This window comes from Malus domestica, chromosome 05 (genome assembly GCF_042453785.1).
Source record: "Malus domestica chromosome 05, GDT2T_hap1".
Taxonomy (NCBI): domain Eukaryota; kingdom Viridiplantae; phylum Streptophyta; class Magnoliopsida; order Rosales; family Rosaceae; genus Malus; species Malus domestica.
In genome coordinates, this window is record NC_091665.1 from 22,361,771 (window position 1) to 22,383,318 (window position 21,548).

The window sequence follows — 21,548 nt, forward strand, 5'->3', positions numbered from 1 at the left end:
TTACTAGCAAGTTACCAAAATTTATTTTAAATAAAAAAGAGTGAATTCTTGATCAATTGAAATTTACCGTCCACCATGCCAGTGGAAGGTATACACAAAGGATCGATCATCACTTATTTATTCATTTTCTTTATTCTTAATAACCTACTTATCTTCTTAGATATATCCATCAGCAAAAATTGCTAGAGTGGTTGTTGTTCTTCCATAGCTAGTAAGGCTTCTCCCCAACATAGTTGCCTGGGGGATCATAGTTGCATCCAATGAAGGTACCCCCACTGCTGCACCTCACTTTTGCGCACCCTACACGAGCCGAGTTACGCCAAACCACCTGTGTATAATGCCCACACACCTTTCCAGCAGCACACGAGTTCGACTCATAACTGTAGTCGGCTTTCTCCGCCACCCACAGGTCCACAGCCGCTGTTCCCGACATGTCACCAGTGCTCATGGCAAGGTTTTCACCGTATGGCCCACCGGAGTGCACGAGATTGCAGTCGCCAACATGTTGGTTGGCGTAGTTTTGTGCATAGCCTGCTACATTGTCATCCCACGTCAAGGGACCAACGCCTACTGCTGCTCGAGCGGCGTTGTGGGAATTGAGGTAGTCTTGGGGTGTGTCTTGGGCATGAGAGGATTGTATTAGGGCTGAGCCTAAAATGAAAAGGAGAGCTAGGGAAATATTACACAACCCCATGTTAATGGTTTGTTCTCTTTGTGGATGGGCAAATGAGATGTTATGGTGCGGAATATTTATAATAGCGGGGAACGGTAAATGTTGATATTATGAGCTCTGAGAAATTGAGGATGTGGAAATTTATTTGCATGACTATCAAAGTTGAACGTTCACATTGCGTTATCAACTGAAGAAACCAAACCGTCGCCGAACTGATAAAACAAAACCCTACTTCTATATTTCTTTACTTACAACGGCTTACTTTTACAAGTAAAATTTATGAGAGGATTAACTTTTTCTAGTACTACAAACGATATTCTACATAGTCTAGACAAGGATGGAGATAGTTTGAACTAGGAAAGAGGATATGAACTACTATGACAATCTACCACTTGCATGAGAAGTACGAAGATTAGTCAAACTTTCTCGAGGTAATTAAATTGTCAGTATAACAAAAATAAGCAATCGTAACACCAAAAACGTGGCTACTGCTGGGGTAACAATAATATCGATCACTGACCTAGATATTATGTTGCTATGTAATACTTTAATTTCCCGATATTTGTTAACACAATTAACAATCCCTTGAAACCTTTGAAATTCATGTTGATGATGCAACATTGGAACAAATTGGAACTAATTGCTTTGGTAAATAAGCAGATCTGCTTCTTCGAATTTACGTTTGAAATTTACGTTTGTCATATCTGTTTACTTTTCTTTTAGAAAAGTATATGATCGATGCATGTAGGAAACGTATATGTTCATCTGTTGAAGGAAAGGTCTACTAAGCCTTCCCGTCATATTCTATGCACTGTTGCAATACGTGTGGTATACGGGTCTTCTCCGAAGTTTTATTTTCTTGAAACAAATATATTTTGGATGTGGAAGTCTCACTAAACTACACAATCACCTAACCATAAATTTGGCATTATTTATGGTTTTGAACTCCTCTTTAGGAAAACTGAATTTAAGACTTTCAACTTACAAGTTAGGAAAAAATAAATACCACTATATTGTAGTAGTAGAGGTGCGAGTCTTCTTTCAATTAAAATAAAATAGAATATTATGAACCTCTCATTTTTTTCCCTAACATTATAGAGGAGAATAATTGAGTTAAGTCACACAATTGTTAGGGTTCAAGATTTTTGTATATGAATTTCGCTGTAGTAATTGAGAGAATAAAGGACTGCATTTTCTGAGAATGAAAGATGTAGTTGCAGAGAGAATGTTTGAAGGACTGTATAAGATGCAATCCATTACCAATCCTTTCATATATTTTATAATATACATATTTATTTGTTTAATTACTACTTTAAGTTTTAAAATTGTTAAATTATTTTATCTCATTATATTATAACATGTGAATAAATAACATCATATTACCCTTAATATTGTGTTCAAAAGGGATATCTGTTGTACGTGGTTTAGTGTTGTCCGCGAATGTCCTCAACGCAAGACTTTTACCCGAATTGTGATGGCATTATTAGCATTAGCATACTTTTGGACATAAAGGCTACTACGTCAGCATCCTACGTCAGCATCCTACGTCAACTTTGGTAGCATTGAGACGCACGAAAATGTGGAACACGATGGCCTGTATGTATTGGGATATAGTGTGGAAAAGTTGGCGGCGAACCGTCTGGCGTCTCGGCGTTGTAAGGAAGCATGTGATTTAATTTGGGTCGATAGGTCCCCATCTTCCTTTATTCATGTTTTGTGTAATGATGACCTTCTTTGTTCCTCCTAATTGCTTTCTGGTAGTGCAAGGTGAGACGCTTTAGCATTAGATGCGTCGTCGTGGTTTTTCTGACCCCCCTTTGCACTACTCTTTTCTAGTAGTTTATTTGGTTGTTTGCCTCGGTGTAGGCTTTCTTGTTTCTCTTTGACATATTTGCCCGGTTATTGATATTTCCGTTTTCCCAAAAAAAAACTTGCTTTGTTGAAGTCCACATAATTTTTTTTTAAATTTAAAAAAAAAAATTGGAACCATGTGTATGTCTTTGGTTCCGGACGAAAGTGTTGGAAACTACGACCTGTCTATATTCAGAAGTGTGGAAAATATGGGACACAGACCCCTCTTTCCTTTAAATTATTGTACTAATTTTGAATCATTCATCCTACCCTTAATAATAATAATTTACAAAAAATTGGAACTATATTAGATCAAGTCGTTAGTCACGGAAGAAAATGTGGACACTATACCAGTATGTATTGGGATATATTGTAGAGAATTTGCTTTGTTAATGTCCGAATGGATTTAGGTACGACTACAGTTGTAATATCGTTAGTTGTCATTAGTATTACTGTTTAGTGAAAATATTCTCCATTTGTAAGTGGGGAGGTCTCATTTTAACTTTGAGTTCAAATCTAATTGTCACGCCCCAATCCTGACATACGTACATGATCGACATGTGACATCACTTAGTACTCGTATATCTAACATACCCCGCCTCCAGGATATGGACAATCACAAGAAAGATCCAATAATTTTTCGTATACTCTATGGCTGCATCTAACCTCTTTGTTAGATTGCCTTCGTACCCTCCGATGAGATCAAGCCATTCGTAGTTCACTATTTGTTAAACTATGAACTATTCGTAAAATACTTCCTAGCAGAAAACATAGAGTACCACACTACACATCAATCATAAGCCAAGCAAGAGTTGTCATCTTACCATTCACACACACATATGCTTTCCAACACCATTCAACAATCACATCAATCAATAACACATACAATACACCAAAATGCAGGGCTAGAGCGACACAGTTCGGGAGAAGCCTACATCCCTGAAGCTTTCTCAATTTAGACCGAATCCAAGGAATCAGCGAAGTCAAGGATGTGATTTCGGACCACTCAACGAAATCCTACAAAATTGGGTTCCGGACCACTTAACGGAATCAAAGTACCAAACGAGATTCTGGACCTCTCAACGGAATCCAAATCAGGATACGATTCCTGACCACTCAATGGAATCACGGAGTAAAAGGGATTCTGGACCTCTCAACGGAATCTAAGTGGATACGATTCCGGACCACTCAACGGAATCTAGACGGAGCAGGGAATCAGACCACTCAATGGAATCCCAGCAGAACCCGGTTCTGTACCACTCAACGGAACTGAGTGGAAGTCTAGGAAACATAACAACGACTCGAAGAAACAAGACATGAATCAAGTTACTCAATTTAGAATGGCTCAACAAAATAAGAGATGAAACAATGAAACTAGATATGAAACAAGCTTCGAAGCAACAAACCCCAGGACAATGGGTTAACGGTTCACTACGAGCCCTCACATTTCATCAAACAATTCAACAAGCACTTCGAATCACATTTCAAAAATATCATCAATACACAAGTCAAATCACATTTAATAAACATAGATCAATGGCTAAATATAAAAAAAAAAAAATTCACATTTCAATAGAAATCACATTTATAAAATCAAGTGATATCCACAAAGGATACTAAATGCAAAATCAGGGTAATAACCATATCACATATCTTAAAGTCACTCACTAACCAATGTAGGCCCACTAGACTTCGCTTAATCTCTAATAGTACTAATTTTAGTATTTAAGAACGATTTGAATCATGTTGACCAAAAGTCAACTCTCTGTCAATGGTGGGTTCCGCAACCCTACATAATTCGATCTGGAACATCCGCCCACAGATTTCTGATCTGTAACCTCCCAAGAGTCTCATTAATCTTCTAGAACAATATTCTAAAGTTTTAGAACGATCCAACTGTCGGATCTCCGCCAATCACTAAAATTAAATTGCGGTCAATGTTTGGTTTTACAAATTTAGAAATTCAATTTGGGAAGATCCGTACCTCGGATTTCCAATCTGTAAGTTCCTAAGGTCCTCAAATATTACGTTTAATAACATATTAACATTTATTGACAATCTAACGGTTGGATCTTCGTTTGCTACATTAGTCAAGTGGTGGACCCTAATGGAACTAGGTCCAAACGACAGAATTTCATCGAACGGAGGTCAAATATGAAATTAGAATATCAAATTTAGCCTAGAAATTTAAAGTTGGCCCACTGGCCAAACGCTGCATGCGACGGTTTCCAGCAAACGAAAACCTAATTTTCCGACTAACTCCAAAAATTACCAAATTTTATAGGATTATAGAGCACAACAAGGGGAACAAATTTCATACCTAGGCTGAAGTCCAATTCGTCCAGGAAACGCCTGAAAACATCGTTGATCCGTCAGAACCCTAGAAATGGGTGTTCCTCGATTCGTTGAATTTGCAGCTCTGCCACCCGCAAACTTGTTTGGGCTATATTCCTGGACTCAAGAGATGCCTAAGGGTGGTGGTGGTCGATGGAAATTTTTTCAGAAATGGCGGATTTGTTGCCTACACGCACGAAGCCCTCGGCTTTGATTCTTACAGAAAGACACCAAATCAACTCGGGTTTTGGGGGGAAATGGAAAATGACTTAATGCTGAGTTGCTTCCAGGTGATGGGTGGCTACGAATCACCAGAAAAAAAATGCCTGAAAAGGCGTCAGAAAACATGGTGCCGCCGGATTGGGTCTCGAGTTAAAGGGAGGGATCTGATTCCCTCATTCTCTCATCCCTCCTTTCCCCTCCTTGATTTTCCTTCTAATTCGCCTGTTTCTCCCACCTCTCTCTCCTTATCTCCCCATCCTAGCCACATAAATGGCACCAAATCAATGCTCCAGCAAATCTGAAGCCTTTCAGATAATGGTCAAATGATAATTTTGCCCTTGTCTTTACTTGTATATATCTCGTTCGTTATAGCTCCGTTTGGTGAACAGTTTTCCCTTACACACTCGTGAGGTCAAGCTCTATCCAAATATGTAAATAAGAATGACAAAACATATAGGAATTAAATACATCATCGAAAAGTACGTTTAGTTCATTAAGGTCTTTTTCATCCTTTTACTTATCGAAAAAAAACTATACGCCGTAATTATAAACGCATCGAAACTAAGAATACGAAATACGTAATTTTAAATAGTGAAATATGAGGACGGGATTTCACACTACTTCGACCAATGTTGTTGATATTTTCTTTTTAGGATTGTACTTGGGTACTCACTAGTGAGTACTCACATTTTGATTGTGATTATTCACCTTTTGATTTTGTCCAATAATATTTTATGAAATGTTTTATTGTTTTGAAAAATAATGCACATATGTTACTAACTTTTCTTGGGTAATAAAAAATAAAGAACATATGACATTTTTTGAATCGGCCAAAATCAGAAAGTGAGTACATAGATTGGTGAGTATTTATGTATTTAGGGTTGGACTATTATTTAATCTTTGAGGAAAAATTTTGCCTTTAAGGTAATTAAGGAAAATTATTAAAAAAATCTTTTTTTAATGCTTGATTTGACCCAATTATGTATTTTGAATGTGGAATGCTTGCTAACATCAAATACCTGAATGTTGGAATCAAATCTGAGTAAACTTGAGCAACCTGCAAAACAGTAAAACAATTGTGAGCAATCCTTAAACCCAGGGGGGGAGATGGGTGTTCATGCCAAAAGCTTTCCAACGGTCAAGTAAGTGAATGATTTTTAGACTCTAGTGAGTAAGAGAATTGAAGTGTATAGATTGTGTTACCATGGATGAACCCTAGGTGGGTGTATTTATAGTGTAGGAAAGAGACCTTTTTAGGATATAGTCCTCGTTCTAAGACGAGAGAATCCTAAAGGATATCTAGTAAATAGATATTGCATCCTCTTAGGAGTTGTGATTACTTGCAGCACAGGCCTATCCTTAGATTGTAGGGACTCCAAGAGACTTATAGGATCTGATTGTGTTCATATTCAGATCAGATCACGTATGGAACATGCATGGTCATCCAACGGAGTTGTTAGGACTTTACCTAGTACCCCGGAGTAGAGTGATGGTAGCACCTGAAGGAAAAAATTTGTCCTAGCTAAGAACAAGTATGAACATTTGAATACACATGCAAGCTATCAACACTTTAAAGTAGGCATGCATCCAAAACAATTCATAAAACCCATGACTTTCAAAGCCTAGTATATGGTGAACCAAAATAAACTCTTTAACAAAATTAAAGAGAAGTAAAGATTTAGTGATTCTTTACCCTTGAAGCTCATCCTTGTTTACACAAGGGATTCACCCAAGTGGAGGGCCTTCAAGTCACCTCCAAGCTCCTTGAATCCTCCTTGTGTTTTCCTCCCTTTAGTGCTCCTTTGATGATTAGAGGAAAAAGGATTTGTTCTCCAAAAACATCAAAAGCTTGATGTCTCTAAGTCTCTTCACCAAGGTTGTATATTGTGAAGATGATATGGATGACTTAGAGAGATTTTAGATGCTAGTAAAAATCCTCTAAGTGGCCGGCCTCTATGTAGAAAAAGAGAGAAAATGTTTCACCCAATTTCTATTAGAAAAACCCCTTATGAGAAAATTGCTATAAAGTTGCTTTTATAACATTTTCTTTGGTGAGTGGCAAACTTGTAATTAAGCAAGCTTGCCCATTCACCCTAATGGCCGGCCTCTCCTTGTTATTGGGCTAATTTGCCCATTTTGTTTTAGTTGTCATACAACTTAAACATAATGGGCCTTGTGGACCAAAACACTTTTGGGCCCCGAAACCCAAAACCAACTTATAAGCCCAATACGAACTTTTCGTATAATTAATTAACTAATTAATTAATCTTGACCATTCTTCAATTAAACCATTTAATTGCTTATCCATTTCATATAATTTCTTCACTAACATCCTTATGTGGTGTGCGATCCATTAGGTTCCAATTAGCGAGGCAGTGGGCGATGTTACTCTTAACGATCGATTGTGAATTGAAACCACATTTCAATTCTCCCTTAAGATTAGTGTTTGCTAATCTTCAGGGCTTCCACAAACCATGAGTGACACCTAGCAGCATATCATGGTTACCCAAGCTAAGTAGAATTGGTTGGAGAACCTATCCAGTTACAACTACAATGCAATACGGTCCTTCTCTAATACAATACTCTTAATCACATTGTTTAAGTGATAGTTTGTTTCATGTCTACTATCCAATGTGATACTTTCCTATATGACTCCTTTGAATATGATTTGGAACAAACTTCCTAAGTCATATTCATATGCTTTGGCCAAAGACTTTAGAATCATATCTTAGAGTATTCTCCTTCCACCATGGAAGGTTAGAGATCCCTTGTTGTGCATTCATATGCCTACATGACTAGATAGCTTGACCCCAACAATGCCGTGGACAATCCAAAGGAATGCCATTGACATGATCAAAGATCAAGGACCTAACCATTAGACATCTATGATGCCTCAGGTCAAAGGACTACTTTGCATATTGCAACTTTAGAGTTCATACATGACATGTATGTTCGAACTCTCTTTTGATCGACGTTCAGTGTACTCGATTACTCTTTCGAGCACCTATGTGTTTGTCTCAGTGTCCAACACCAAATGACTTGAGACTAGTTCATACTCACGTTTGAGTCAACATAACACATACTAACCTTAGCGGATTGTCAATGCCCAACTGGCAATCCTATGGCTAGGAACGTTTTAGGAATGAACATAAGAGAGAGGTCTCGATAATCTAACTCATTAGATCACTTCTCTCTTAGAACAAATACATTCCTTGGATTCCCTTATTGCTTAAACACATAATACAATAAATAGTGATTAACAATAAGCTTTGCCCTTCATTAAACATATAAAAGTTTAATACAATAAGTATTCCAAAAAGCTATTACATCAAATGAGTGGCTTTGTGGGCATACTTCCAACAGCACCCTGTTTCGTCTGATATAGCACCACCCGGAGTTGGAGCTGGTGAGTCCATGATCGAACTTTTAAGGTAACAACATTCAAATTTGACTCACTCTGGCCTTGGAAAATCATGGTCCCCCACTGAATTCATTAGAAAAAACAATTTCTCAACAAGTTAACCTACTATTTAGGAATACCATAATTGTGGTTCATGAATTTTCATTGCTGGAGTAAGGCAGATCGAAATACTAATACCTTAGAAGTCCGATCATGGACCCAACAACTTCGGCAGCGAAGCTGCATAGATGGATCATGGAGAAACGTTGTCACTATTAACCTATTTTGAAGCAGTGAGTGAAGTCCGTCAACTTCGCTAAGATTGACCATGCTTATTCCGTATGACTGAAGGAAAAATTTTTGTCCTAGCTAAGAACAAGTATGAACATTTGAATACACATGCAAGCTATTAACACTTTAAAGTAGGCATGCATCCAAAAACAATTCATAAAACCCATGACTTTCAAAGCCTAGTATATGGTGAACCAAAATAAACTCTTTAACAACATTAAAGAGAAGTAAAGATTTAGAGTTTCTTTACCCTTGAAGCTCATCCTTGTTTACACAAGGGATTCACCCAAGTGGAGGGCCTTCAAGTCACCTCCAAGCTCCTTGAATCCTCCTTGTGTTTTCCTCCCTTTAGTGCTCCTTTGATGATTTGAGGAAAAAGGATTTGTTCTCCAAAACACCAAAAGCTTGATATCTCTAAGTCTCTTCACCAAGGTTGTATCTTGTGAAGATGATATGGATGACTAAGGGAAGAAGAGATTGCTAGATGTCCCTCCCCTTAGTGGCCGGCCTTCTTAGAAGAAAATGGAGAAAATGTTTCACCCAATTTCAACAAGAAAAACCCCAATGAGAAAATAGCTATAAAGTTGCTTTTATAACCTTTTCTTTGGTGAGTGGCAAACTTGTAATTAAGCAAACTTTGCCCATCCACCCTAATGGCCGGCCATCCTTTGTTATTGGGCTAATTTGCCCATTTTGTTTTAGTTTTCATACAACTTAAACATAATGGGCCTTTTGGACCAAAACGCTTTTGGGCCCCGAAACCCAAAACCAACATATAAGCCCAATACGAACCTTTCGTAAAATTAATTAACTAATTAATTAATCTTGACCATTCTTCAATTAAACCATTTAATTGCTTATCCATTTCATATAATTTCTTCACATACATCCTTACTCGGTGTACGATCCATTAGGTTCCAATTAGCGAGGCAGTGGGCGATGTTACTCTTAACTATTGATTGTGAATTGAAACCACATTTCAATTCTCCCTTTAATGATTAGTGTTACCTAATCATTTGGGCTTCCACAAACCATGAGTGACACCTAGCAGTATGTCATGGTTACCCAAGCTAAGTAGAATTGGTTGGAGAACCTATCCAGTTACAACTACAATGCAATACGGTCCTTCTCTAATACAATACTCTTAATCACATTGTTTAAGCGATAGTTTGTTTCATGTCTACTATCCAATGTGATACTTTCATATATGATTCCCTTGAATATGATTTGGAACAAACTTCCTAAGTCATATTCATTTGCTTTGGCCAAAGACTTTAGAATCATATCTTAGAGTATTCTCCCTCCACCATGGAAGGTTAGAGATCCCTTGTTGTACATTCATATGCCTACATGACTAGATAGCTTGACCCCAACAATGTCGTGGACACTCCAAAGGAATGCCGTTGACATGATCAAAGATCAAGGACCTAACCATTAGACATCGATGATGCCTCAGGTCAAAGGACTACTTTGCATATTGCAACCTTAGAGTTCATACATGACATGTATGTTCGAACTCTCTTTTGATCGTAGTTCAGTGTACTCGAGTACTCTTTCGAGCACCTATGTGTTTGTCTTAGTGTCCAACACCAAATGACTTGAGACTAGTTATACTCACGATTGAGTCAACATAACACATACTAGCCTTAGCGGATTGTCAATGCCCAATTAGCAATCCTATGGCTAGGAACATTTTAGGAATGAACATAAGAGAAAGGTCTCGATAATCTAACTCATTAGATCACTTATCTCTTAATCAAATACATTCCTTGGATTCCCTTATTGCTTAAACACATGATACAATAAATAGTGATTAACAATAAGATTTGCCCTCCATTAAACATATAAAAGTTTAACACAATAAGTATTCCAAAAAGCTATTACATCAAATGAGTGGCTTTGTGGGCATACTTCCAACAATCTCCCACTTGCACTCAAAGCCATCGTCCCATGTATCTAATACCCATCTTTTCCATATGACGGTCAAGCTGGATCTGAGACATTGGCTTTGTCAGTGGATCTGCTACGTTATCGACTGAAGCAACTTTGAGGATGTTGATTTTCCGCTCGGCAACATATCTTCTAATGATATTAAAGCGTCTGTCAATATGCTTGTTCTTTTGATGTGCCCTGGGTTCCTTGGCTTGAGCTATCGCCCCACTATTATCACAGTACAAAGTTACTGGTGATGTAATGGTTGGAACCACCCCAAGTTCAGTGATGAACTTCTTCATCCAGAACGCTTCTTTGCCGGCTTCAGCTGCAGCGACATATTCAGCCTCTGTCGTGGAATCAGCAATTACACTTTGCTTCTTGCTTTTCCAACTGACAGCCCCACCATTCAGAGTGAATACATATCCGGAGTTGGAACTTCTATCATCGACGTCAGATTGGAAATCTGCGTCTGTATAGCCTTCCACTCGCAACTCTGATGCTCCTCCATACACGAGGAACATGTCCTTAGTTCTTCTTAAGTACTTAAGGACCGTCTTGACAGCTCCCCAGTGTTCTGATCCTGGGTTAGATTGATATCGACTAGTAATGCTCACATCATATGCAATATCTGGCCTTGTGCATATCATGGCATACATGAGACTTCCTATGGCTGAGGCATAAGGAATACAACTCATTTGCCGTATCTCTTCAGGAGTCTTAGGTTCCATGGATTTAGAAAGGTGAATTCCATGTCCAACAGGAAGAAAACCTTTCTTAGATTGTTCCATCTGGAACCTACTTAGCACCTTATCAATGTACATAGATTGGGATAATCCAATTAATTTTCTGGATCTATCACGATAGAGCTTTATCCCAAGTACATAAGATGCATCTCCCAAATCTTTCATGTGGAAGGTTTTGGACAACCACACTTTTACAGAAGAAAGTACTGCAGTGTCATTCCCGAATAGTAATATGTCATATACATATAACACCAGGAATACAACTGCATCCCCAACGACCTTTTGATAAACACAATTGTCGTCTTCGTTTTGAGTAAAACCAAACGTTTTGATCTCAATGTCGAAACGAATGTTCCAGCTCCTGGAGGCTTGCTTAAGTCCATAAATGGACCTTTGAAGCTTGCATACCTTAGTCTTTTCAGACTTGGACACGAAACCCTCGGGTTGAGTCATATAGAGCTCTTCCTCTAGGTAGCCGTTCAGAAAAGCCGTCTTCACGTCCATTTGCCATATCTCATAATCATGGTATGCAGCTATCGCAAGCAAAATCCGAATGGACTTAATCATGGCTACAGGAGAGAAAGTTTCTTCATAATCAATCCCTTCTCTTTGCCTGTAACCCTTGGCTACTAGTCTAGCCTTATAAGTCTCCACGTTCCCATCAACGCCTATCTTCCTCTTGAAGACCCATTTGTTTCCAACAGGTACAATACCTTCTGGAGGGTCTACAAGAGTCCAGACCTGATTTTGATACATGGAATCCATCTCGGATTTCATGGCCTCTTGCCATCTCTTTGAATCAATGTCGAACATTGCTTCAGTGTAGTCTCTAGGGTTCTCCTTTGTTTCATTGTCACCTAGAAGGTACAATTCATCAAAGTCATTGTCTAAGCCATACCTCTTAGGTGGCTTACTAACCCGTTCAGATCTACGTGGAGCTAGGGGTTCAGGAACAGGATTGTCAATATGTCGAGTGCTTGTTTGTGGTTCATTATTAATCTCATTAATTTCCATCTGTTTGCTTATAGTTCCTTTGAGAACAAATTCGTCCTCTAGAAACTTAGCAGTTCTGGCGACAAAGACTTTCTGGTCGTCAGGATGGTAGAACTCATATCCCATAGTTTCTTTAGGATATCCCACAAAATAACATCTTACTGATCTCGCTTCAAGCTTAGTAGCTTCAAGCGTCTTGACATATGCTTCACAACCCCAAATCTTAACATGTTTAAGACTTGGCTTTCTTCCATGCCATATCTCATAGGGCGTTTGTGGAACTGACTTGGAAGGTACTCTATTAAGCAAGTAAGCTGCTGTATATAGAGCGTATCCCCAGAATGTTACTGGTAGATCAGCGGAACTCATCATAGAACGAACCATGTTCATCAAGGTTCGATTTCTCCTTTCAGAAACTCCATTAAGTTGTGGAGTTCCTGGAGGAGTCCACTGTGATATTATTCCACACTCTTTGAGATAATCTAGGAACTCATTACTCAGATATTCACCCCCTCGATCTGATCTTAGGGTCTTTATCTGTTTCCCAGTTTGCTTCTCAACTTCATTCTTGAATTCTTTGAACCTTTCAAAGGATTCTGACTTGTACTTCATAAGATACACATAGCCAAACCGAGAGTGATCGTCGGTGAATGTGATATAGTAGGAGAAGCCTCCTTTCGACGTGGTAGACATAGGTCCACATACGTCAGTGTGGATTAACCCTAGAATTTCAGTGGCACGCTCTCCTTTTCCAGTAAATTGAGATTTGGTCATCTTCCCTTTCAAGCAACATTCACAAGTACCCATCCGGTCATTACCCAATGGGTGGATATATCCGTCTTTCGACATCTTGCGAATCTTATCAAGGTTCACATGTCCAAGTTTAAGATGCCACGTCTTTTCTTGGTTAACATCTTCTCTAGCCCTTTTGGGTTTTGAGGTATTCCCGCTTTCAATACAGTGCAACCCACTATTCGTCTCTAGGTGAAAAAGTCCCTCTATCATATTACCATGAGAGATAATACGACCGTTCAAGTATAAAGTGCAACTCATTTTGTCAAACAATATTGAGTGCCCATCTCGTAAAAGCTTAGAGATGGAAATCAAATTCTTTATACATGAAGGAAAATATAAACAATTTTTAAGTTCCAGGACTTCCTCAGAGGGTAGGTTAAGCATGTAGGTGCCTATTGCTTTTGCTGAGATTTTAGTGCCGTTTCCAACTCGCACAATCATCTCCCCATTGCTCAGTGACTTGCTCCCCACTAGTCCCTGCATCGTATTACAGATATGTTGACTAGCGCCTGAATCAAATATCCAGGAATTGGAGCTCACTGTAAAAGAACTCTCTATGACAGAAATAGTCTCTTCAAAAGTTCTTGTCATAAGGCTCGCAATGCGCATCCTGTATTTCTTCTTCCAACGTTCATCCTTTCCACAATGAAAGCATGTTCCTTTGGATTTCTTTGCCTTCTTCTTATGCAACCTTTTCCTTATGTTTGCATTCTCACTCCTACTGTCCATTTTGAATAAGGGCTTGCTCCTTAATACATAAATAATGGGCTAAGTCCCCCAAGTATTTTTCATGAGGCCCAATTGAGGCCCAATATATGGTACATAATGTAGTCCCCCAAGTCTTCGGTCAATAGAGTCTGTTGGCTGAAGACTTCAAATTGAATCCATGTATGGGCCGAAGTGGCGGTTGTTCAGAGGCGGTATTTGTATACCCTGCACTGAAGCTTTTGTGGGTGAAGCTTTGCAAGTAAAGCTTTGAAGCTAGAGCTCTGTAAATGAAGCTTTCGAAGTTGGAGCTTTTGTAAATGAAACTTTTGAAGCTAGAGCTCTGTAAATGAAGCTTTTGAAGCTAGAACTCTGTAAATGAAGCTTTTGAAGCTGTTTGACATGAGTGATGCTCATGAATGTTTATGTTGATTGACATGAGTGATGCTCATGGATGTTGTCATGAGTGATACTCATGAATGTTAACATGAGTGATGCTCATGAATGTTAACATGAGTGATGCTCATGAATGTTGACACGAATGATGGTCATGAATGTTTATGTATGATTGTCACGAGTGATGCTCATGAATGTTTATGTATAAATGACATGAGTAATGCTCATGTACAATTTAGAGTACTGGGCATACTTTTGTTCACCTGATTGGTTTGGGCTTTTTTTTTTAATTACCCTTTGATGGGGTTTATACATATTACCCTCTGATGGGGTTTATACAGATGTTTCCAAAAGATCTGAAAAATAAATTACATCATTCAAAAATAAATAAAGCAATCGTTGGTGCGTTGCTTTTGCTTTTGTTTTCGGCTTTGCTTTTGCTTTCTTCTTTTGCTTTCTCTTTTCCCTTTCCTTGTACTTCTCTATAAACCAAACCAGGATGCTTTGCAAGCCTGTGGAACAGCAGAAGCAGATTTGCTTTTGCTTTGCTTTTACTTTCTTTTTCCTTTTCTGTTTTTGCTTTTGTTTCCTTTTCTTTTCATAAAGTCTGCCTTGCTTTAACATAAGTGCAGGTGCCTGGGGTCCATCGGCGGCCTTCCCGGATTTTCCTTTCCGTTAGAGATCTGTAAATGAAACTTTTGAAGCTAGAGCTCTGTAAATGAAGCTTTTGAAGCTAGAACTCTGTAAATGAAGCTTTTGAAGCTGTTTGACATGAGTGATGCTCATGAATGTTTATGTTGATTGACATGAGTGATGCTCATGGATGTTGTCATGAGTGATACTCATGAATGTTAACATGAGTGATGCTCATGAATGTTAACATGAGTGATGCTCATGAATGTTGACACGAATGATGGTCATGAATGTTTATGTATGATTGTCACGAGTGATATTCATAGCTCCAGACCTCATGTCTCCATGCTTGCACTATCCAATCTTGGCTAAAAAAATGCTCTAAAATGCTCCAAAATGCACTTTCTTGCCAACTTTGTTATTATGACCTACAAACACATGAAAATAGCTTAAAATACATAATTAACTAAGAAATAACAACACAAATGCACAAGAACAAGCTAACTAAGTCGCATGAATATGCTTCTATCAAGGGTGAGGAGCCTTAGGAATTGGCCTCAGAAATGGCCTCTCCTAATTGTGAGGGTAAGGGGTCCTTTTATAGAATAAGGACTCCTCACTTATTACATATTTACCCCTTCCTTTATCACATAATTACATTTAAGTCCACCGAGTATTTATACGAGGTCTAAATACGAGGCCCTAATTATGGTATAAACAGTAGTCCCCCAAGTCTTCAGTCAAGAGAGTCTTTTGGCTTGAGACTTGAAATTCAGTCCCTGTGTGGGCCGAAGTAACTAGATGCTGTCTTGAACCGATGCTCGATATGAGGCAGTGCTCAATCTGAAATGACGCTCAACTAGAAGTAGCACACGCTGGGAGGCTGCTCAGCTCGTGGCTTATGTTGCCTTGGTTGGCTCGGCTTGCGGTGTTTGAAGGTGAGGGAGTCCCTTTTATAGAATAAGGGCTTACTCCTCAATACATGAATGATGGGCTAGAGTTGATGCTCTCTAATGATGGTGAGGGAGTCCCTTTTATAAAATAAGTGCTCGCTCCTCACTACATAAGTGATGGGTTATGAGTGATGCTCTCTAATGATGGTGAGGGAGTCCATTTTATAGAATAAGAGCTCGCTCTTCAGTACATGAATAATGGGTGCTTTCTAATGAAAGTAAGGGAGTCCCTTTTATAGAATAAGGGCTTGCTCCTTAATACATAAATAATGGGCTAAGTCCCCCAAGTATTTTTCATGAGGCCCAATTGGGGCCCAATATATGGTACATAATGTAGTCCCCCAAGTCTTCGGTCAATAGAGTCTGTTGGCTGAAGACTTCAAATTGAATCCATGTATGGGCCGAAGTGGCGGTTGTTCAGAGGCGGTATTTGTATACCCTGTACTGAAGCTTTTGTGGGTGAAGCTTTGCAAGTAAAGCTTTGAAGCTAGAGCTCTGTAAATGAAGCTTTCGAAGTTGGAGCTTTTGTAAATGAAACTTTTGAAGCTAGAGCTCTGTAAATGAAGCTTTTGAAGCTAGAACTCTGTAAATGAAGCTTTTGAAGCTGTTTGACATGAGTGATGCTCATGAATGTTTATGTTGATTGACATGAGTGATGCACATGGATGTTGTCATGAGTGATACTCATGAATGTTAACATGAGTGATGCTCATGAATGTTAACATGAGTGATGCTCATGAATGTTAACATGAGTGATGCTCATGAATGTTGACACGAATGATGGTCATGAATGTTTATGTATGATTGTCACGAGTGATGCTCATGAATGTTTATGTATAAATGACATGAGTAATGCTCATGTACAATTTAGAGTACTGGGCATACTTTTGTTCACCTGATTGGTTTGGGCTTTTTTTTTTTAATTACCCTTTGATGGGGTTTATACATATTACCCTCTGATGGGGTTTATACAGATATTTCCAAAAGATCTGAAAAATAAATTACATCATTCAAAAATAAATAAAGCAATCGTTGGTGCTTTGCTTTTGCTTTTGTTTTCGGCTTTGCTTTTGCTTTCTTCTTTTGCTTTCTCTTTTCCTTTTCCTTGCACTTCTCTATAAACCGAACCAAGATGCTTTGCAAGCCTGTGGAACAGCAGAAGCAGATTTGCTTTTGCTTTGCTTTTACTTTCTTTTTCCTTTTCTGTTTTTGCTTTTGTTTCCTTTTCTTTTCATAAAGTCTGCCTTGCTTTAACATAAGTGCAGGTGCCTGGGGTCCATCGGCGGCCTTCCTGGATTTTCCTTTCCAAAAATCCCTTTAGCCCTTGAGAAGCTGCAATCGTCCTGATAAGTTCAACAAGGTTCTTCTGTTCGCCATGAACTACATATTCCAGATTTAGCCTCTTAAAATGAGCAATGAACGTCCTTGAAACCATAGCAGCAACAACTCCAGACCAAAGATGCTTGGTGGTATTCATAGCTCCAGACCACAGCTTCTGGACGACATCTTGAGCTGCTGGAGGTTGTCACTGGACGACACGTGTGACAAAAGCTGGAGAAGACACAACAGGTGCTGGACGACAACGTTGGCAGCCGCGGCTGCCGCTGCTCTAAGTTCGTCGGCAGCTGAATCGGTGAGTTCCATTTATCCGAGTCAGGGTTTGGAGCTCCAGGTCGATGCTCGTACCCTTTGATCAGACGGCTGAGATTTGACACGAACAGAAAAGAGAGGTTTTGGCTTTTGGGTTCGAGGGAACACACAGAGGAAAAAGAACCAGAAATGAAGACCAAAAGCGGACTGTATCGACCTGACACTCTCTCTAATCTTTTTTTTCTTTATTTTTTTTTTGAACTGCGATGTGAGGTCTGAAGAACCCATCTTTTACTTTTCCTCATCTCCTATCTCCTCAAACCCATTTTACGGGTTGCTAAAGGCCTTTCTTCTCGGTGACTCAACTGAGAAATCTCTGAGATCGTCCATGGAAACCGCCCGGGTCAACTTCCTCGTCAAGTCGTCGATCGGCGACAGCAAAAAGGGCGACAGCGATGACGCCGAGAGGGTAACGGAGCGAGTTCTCTAGATTTGCTGCACCATTTCCGGTTTGCTGATAAAAAAAATGTTGAATCTTTGGAATACTGCAGCCAGGAGTTGGGTGCCGGCGTCGATGAGCTCGAAAGATTAAAACATTAAGGGAGAGAGAAACTGGGTTTGTGAAGGAATTTCGAGGATTTTTCAGGTGACATGTGAGGATATGATTGATCTGTGAGTTTTGATTTGATGGGTCTCTGCAAATTCCTTGGAGAATGAGGAGGAACAAGGTAGCAAGCGGCTGATGGTGGTGCGGCAGGCGAGCAAACGGGATCCAAGTCGACGACTATGAATCGCTGTGTTGATCTAGCGGTGCTCGATCTGCTTGATCATCGACATCGGGAAGCAGATCCACTTGGCTGACGAGTTAGGAGAGCCTTAAGTCACTTTCTGGATCTCTGGACTCAAATCCCACTCTTCCTCGCCGTCCAATGCATCTCCAAGTCCCTCTTGGGGATTTCTCGCCATATTTCTTTTACTTGTGTTGACAAAACTCCACCAGTTACTAACTTTTTTCTGCAACTGCTCAGATGGGTTTTGTAATTTACAGTAAGAAACATGAAAGGTTTGGTGAGTAAAGAATTAAAGCTGGGTTCTTGATGCTCTTTTTAGAGAGAGACAGTCACAAAGAGAGAGAGAGAGAGAGAGAGAGAGAATGAACCGTTGGGTTTTTGTGAAAGCTTTCGGTTTTTTGCAGATTCACAGTGGTGAGATTTGATGAAAAAATGAAAGATAACTGACATAGTTTTTTGTGTCGATTCCCACAGACAACGTCAAATGTTGATGCACAAAACCGGAGGTCTTGGAACAACGTAAATCCGACCGTGAATCTGCAAGAAATGTAAATAACACAAGATGTATCGCGGTTCATCCCAAGGTTTGGGCTACGTCCACACTGATTATATTTCTCTGAGAGTATTTGTGAGGGAGAGAGAGAGAGCTCTGAGAGTGAGAGCGTTAAGAGGGTGAGGAGCCTTAGGAATTGGCCTCAGAAATGGCCTCTCCTAATTGTGAGGGTAAGGGGTCCTTTTATAGAATAAGGACTCCTCACTTGTTACATATTTGCCCCTTCCTTTATCACATAATTACATTTAAGTGACCCGAGTATTTATACGAGGTCTAAATACGAGACCTTAAATATGGTATAAACAAAAGTCTAATGTAAAAAAAATCTGAATAAGATGACTTCACGATGTTATAAATATTAAACGGTCTAGTGGTATTCCTCTTTACTTGTAAGTGAGAGGTTTTAGGTTCGATTTTAATCAAAGGCGAATTTGAACCACATTATTGCTAGCCCATTATGAGGCTAAGCCCACTCTCTCTCCGTTAATGTAGATAATATCGTTTGTTCCAAAAAAAAAACAAAAAAACAAGACACTACATTTTTTTTTTCCTGAAAAAAAATGTCTTATCTATTTAAAATTTGATAATTTACCTTTAAAGTGTATCACATAAAAGTTTTTGAAATGTAAATTGTGGATTTAGCGCAAAGGTGTAAGAGAATGTTTTGCTAATTTGTGCTCTGCAATGGATTGAGCTGCACCTTTCCTTGCACAGAAATATACAAAACTTTCATTCTTCGTTCTTTGAGTTTTTCTTCAGTCTTATTTCCCAATCCATAACTTAAAAAAACAACATCAAATACTAAAAACCAACACAAGTCACGTAATTTAAATTGAAAAAAACTAAATAGATTACAATCTAGTAGAGAAGGGAAGAATTTGGAGGTTTTAATGAACTTAAGGACATTTGTTTGAAAAAATATCATTAGGGAACTTAATTTTTTAAATGGTAGGATTATGAGAGATATGTTGAAAAGTGTGTGATTAAGGAAATGAACTCAAATAAAAACTAAAAACTATTTTTAACTTGTATTTATTTTGAAGATTTTGTTTTTTGTTCATTTTTCTTTGTTTCCTTCATTCCCTTCCACCAGTATTCTTCATCCCTCATTTTCGCCTCCACTCTTCTTCATCCCATATTTCCTCCAAATAATTTCTCCATAACTCAAACACATAAAAATGAAAACTAAAAATAGAAAACATTTTGATAATTATCTCACAAATATGATCTCACATTTCCACCATATAATTTCCCTTTATATTTATGGAATAGTTATTAGCACTTAAAAGTCATTATGCACTCTTTAAATATATAGATTTGACAAACCGGCATTATATCTATCAAAGACAAGGAGCAAGAAATAATTGCTTGGTCACAAGCCAGCAATTTCTTTCTAATTAATATGTGTAGTAGATTACCAAGAGAAGTTTACCACAAACATTCATCGTTTCAGCCAAATAATGTAAATTAGGGTTTTCTTGGTTGAGGCAATAGTAGGACCTCAAGCTAGGCAAGTAATTATGCAACTTTGATCGTAGCATGCATGTCTTACTAGCAAGTTACCAAAATTTATTTTAAATAAAAAAGAGTGAATTCTTGATCAATTGAAATTTACCGTCCACCATGCCAGTGGAAGGTATACACAAAGGATCGATCATCACTTATTTATTCATTTTCTTTATTCTTAATAACCTACTTATCTTCTTAGATATATCCATCAGCAAAAATTGCTAGAGTGGTTGTTGTTCTTCCATAGCTAGTAAGGCTTCTCCCCAACATAGTTGCCTGGGGGATCATAGTTGCATCCAATGAAGGTACCCCCACTGCTGCACCTCACTTTTGCGCACCCTACACGAGCCGAGTTACGCCAAACCACCTGTGTATAATGCCCACACACCTTTCCAGCAGCACACGAGTTCGACTCATAACTGTAGTCGGCTTTCTCCGCCACCCACAGGTCCACAGCCGCTGTTCCCGACATGTCACCAGTGCTCATGGCAAGGTTTTCACCGTATGGCCCACCGGAGTGCACGAGATTGCAGTCGCCAACATGTTGGTTGGCGTAGTTTTGTGCATAGCCTGCTACATTGTCATCCCACGTCAAGGGACCAACGCCTACTGCTGCTCGAGCGGCGTTGTGGGAATTGAGGTAGTCTTGGGGTGTGTCTTGGGCATGAGAGGATTGTATTACGGCTGAGCCTAAAATGAAAAGGAGAGCTAGGGAAATATTACACAACCCCATGTTAATGGTTTGTTCTCTTTGTGGATGGGCAAATGAGATGTTATGGTGCGGAATATTTATAATAGCGGGGAACGGTAAATGTTGATATTATGAGCTCTGAGAAATTGAGGATGTGGAAATTTATTTGCATGACTATCAAAGTTGAACGTTCACATTGCGTTATCAACTGAAGAAACCAAACCGTCGCCGAACTGATAAAACAAAACCCTACTTCTATATTTCTTTACTTACAACGGCTTACTTTTACAAGTAAAATTTATGAGAGGATTAACTTTTTCTAGTACTACAAACGATATTCTACATAGTCTAGACAAGGATGGAGATAGTTTGAACTAGGAAAGAGGATATGAACTACTATGACAATCTACCACTTGCATGAGAAGTACGAAGATTAGTCAAACTTTCTCGAGGTAATTAAATTGTCAGTATAACAAAAATAAGCAATCGT

At 38.9% G+C, this 21,548-nt stretch overlaps 2 protein-coding genes across 2 annotated transcripts; both read right to left on the reverse strand.

Moving 5' to 3' along the window:
* LOC139196444 (pathogenesis-related protein 1-like) lies at positions 1-752 on the reverse strand. Its single transcript, XM_070822394.1, has one exon. The coding sequence runs from the start codon at positions 692-694 to the stop codon at positions 209-211; it is 486 nt and encodes a 161-aa protein (XP_070678495.1). The 5' UTR covers positions 695-752; the 3' UTR covers positions 1-208.
* Positions 753-20,406: 19,654 nt separating this feature from the next.
* LOC139196445 (pathogenesis-related protein 1-like) lies at positions 20,407-21,158 on the reverse strand. Its single transcript, XM_070822395.1, has one exon. It carries the CDS (start codon positions 21,098-21,100, stop codon positions 20,615-20,617), a length of 486 nt encoding a protein of 161 aa, XP_070678496.1. The 5' UTR covers positions 21,101-21,158; the 3' UTR covers positions 20,407-20,614.
* Between the last annotated feature and the right edge of the window lie 390 nt (positions 21,159-21,548).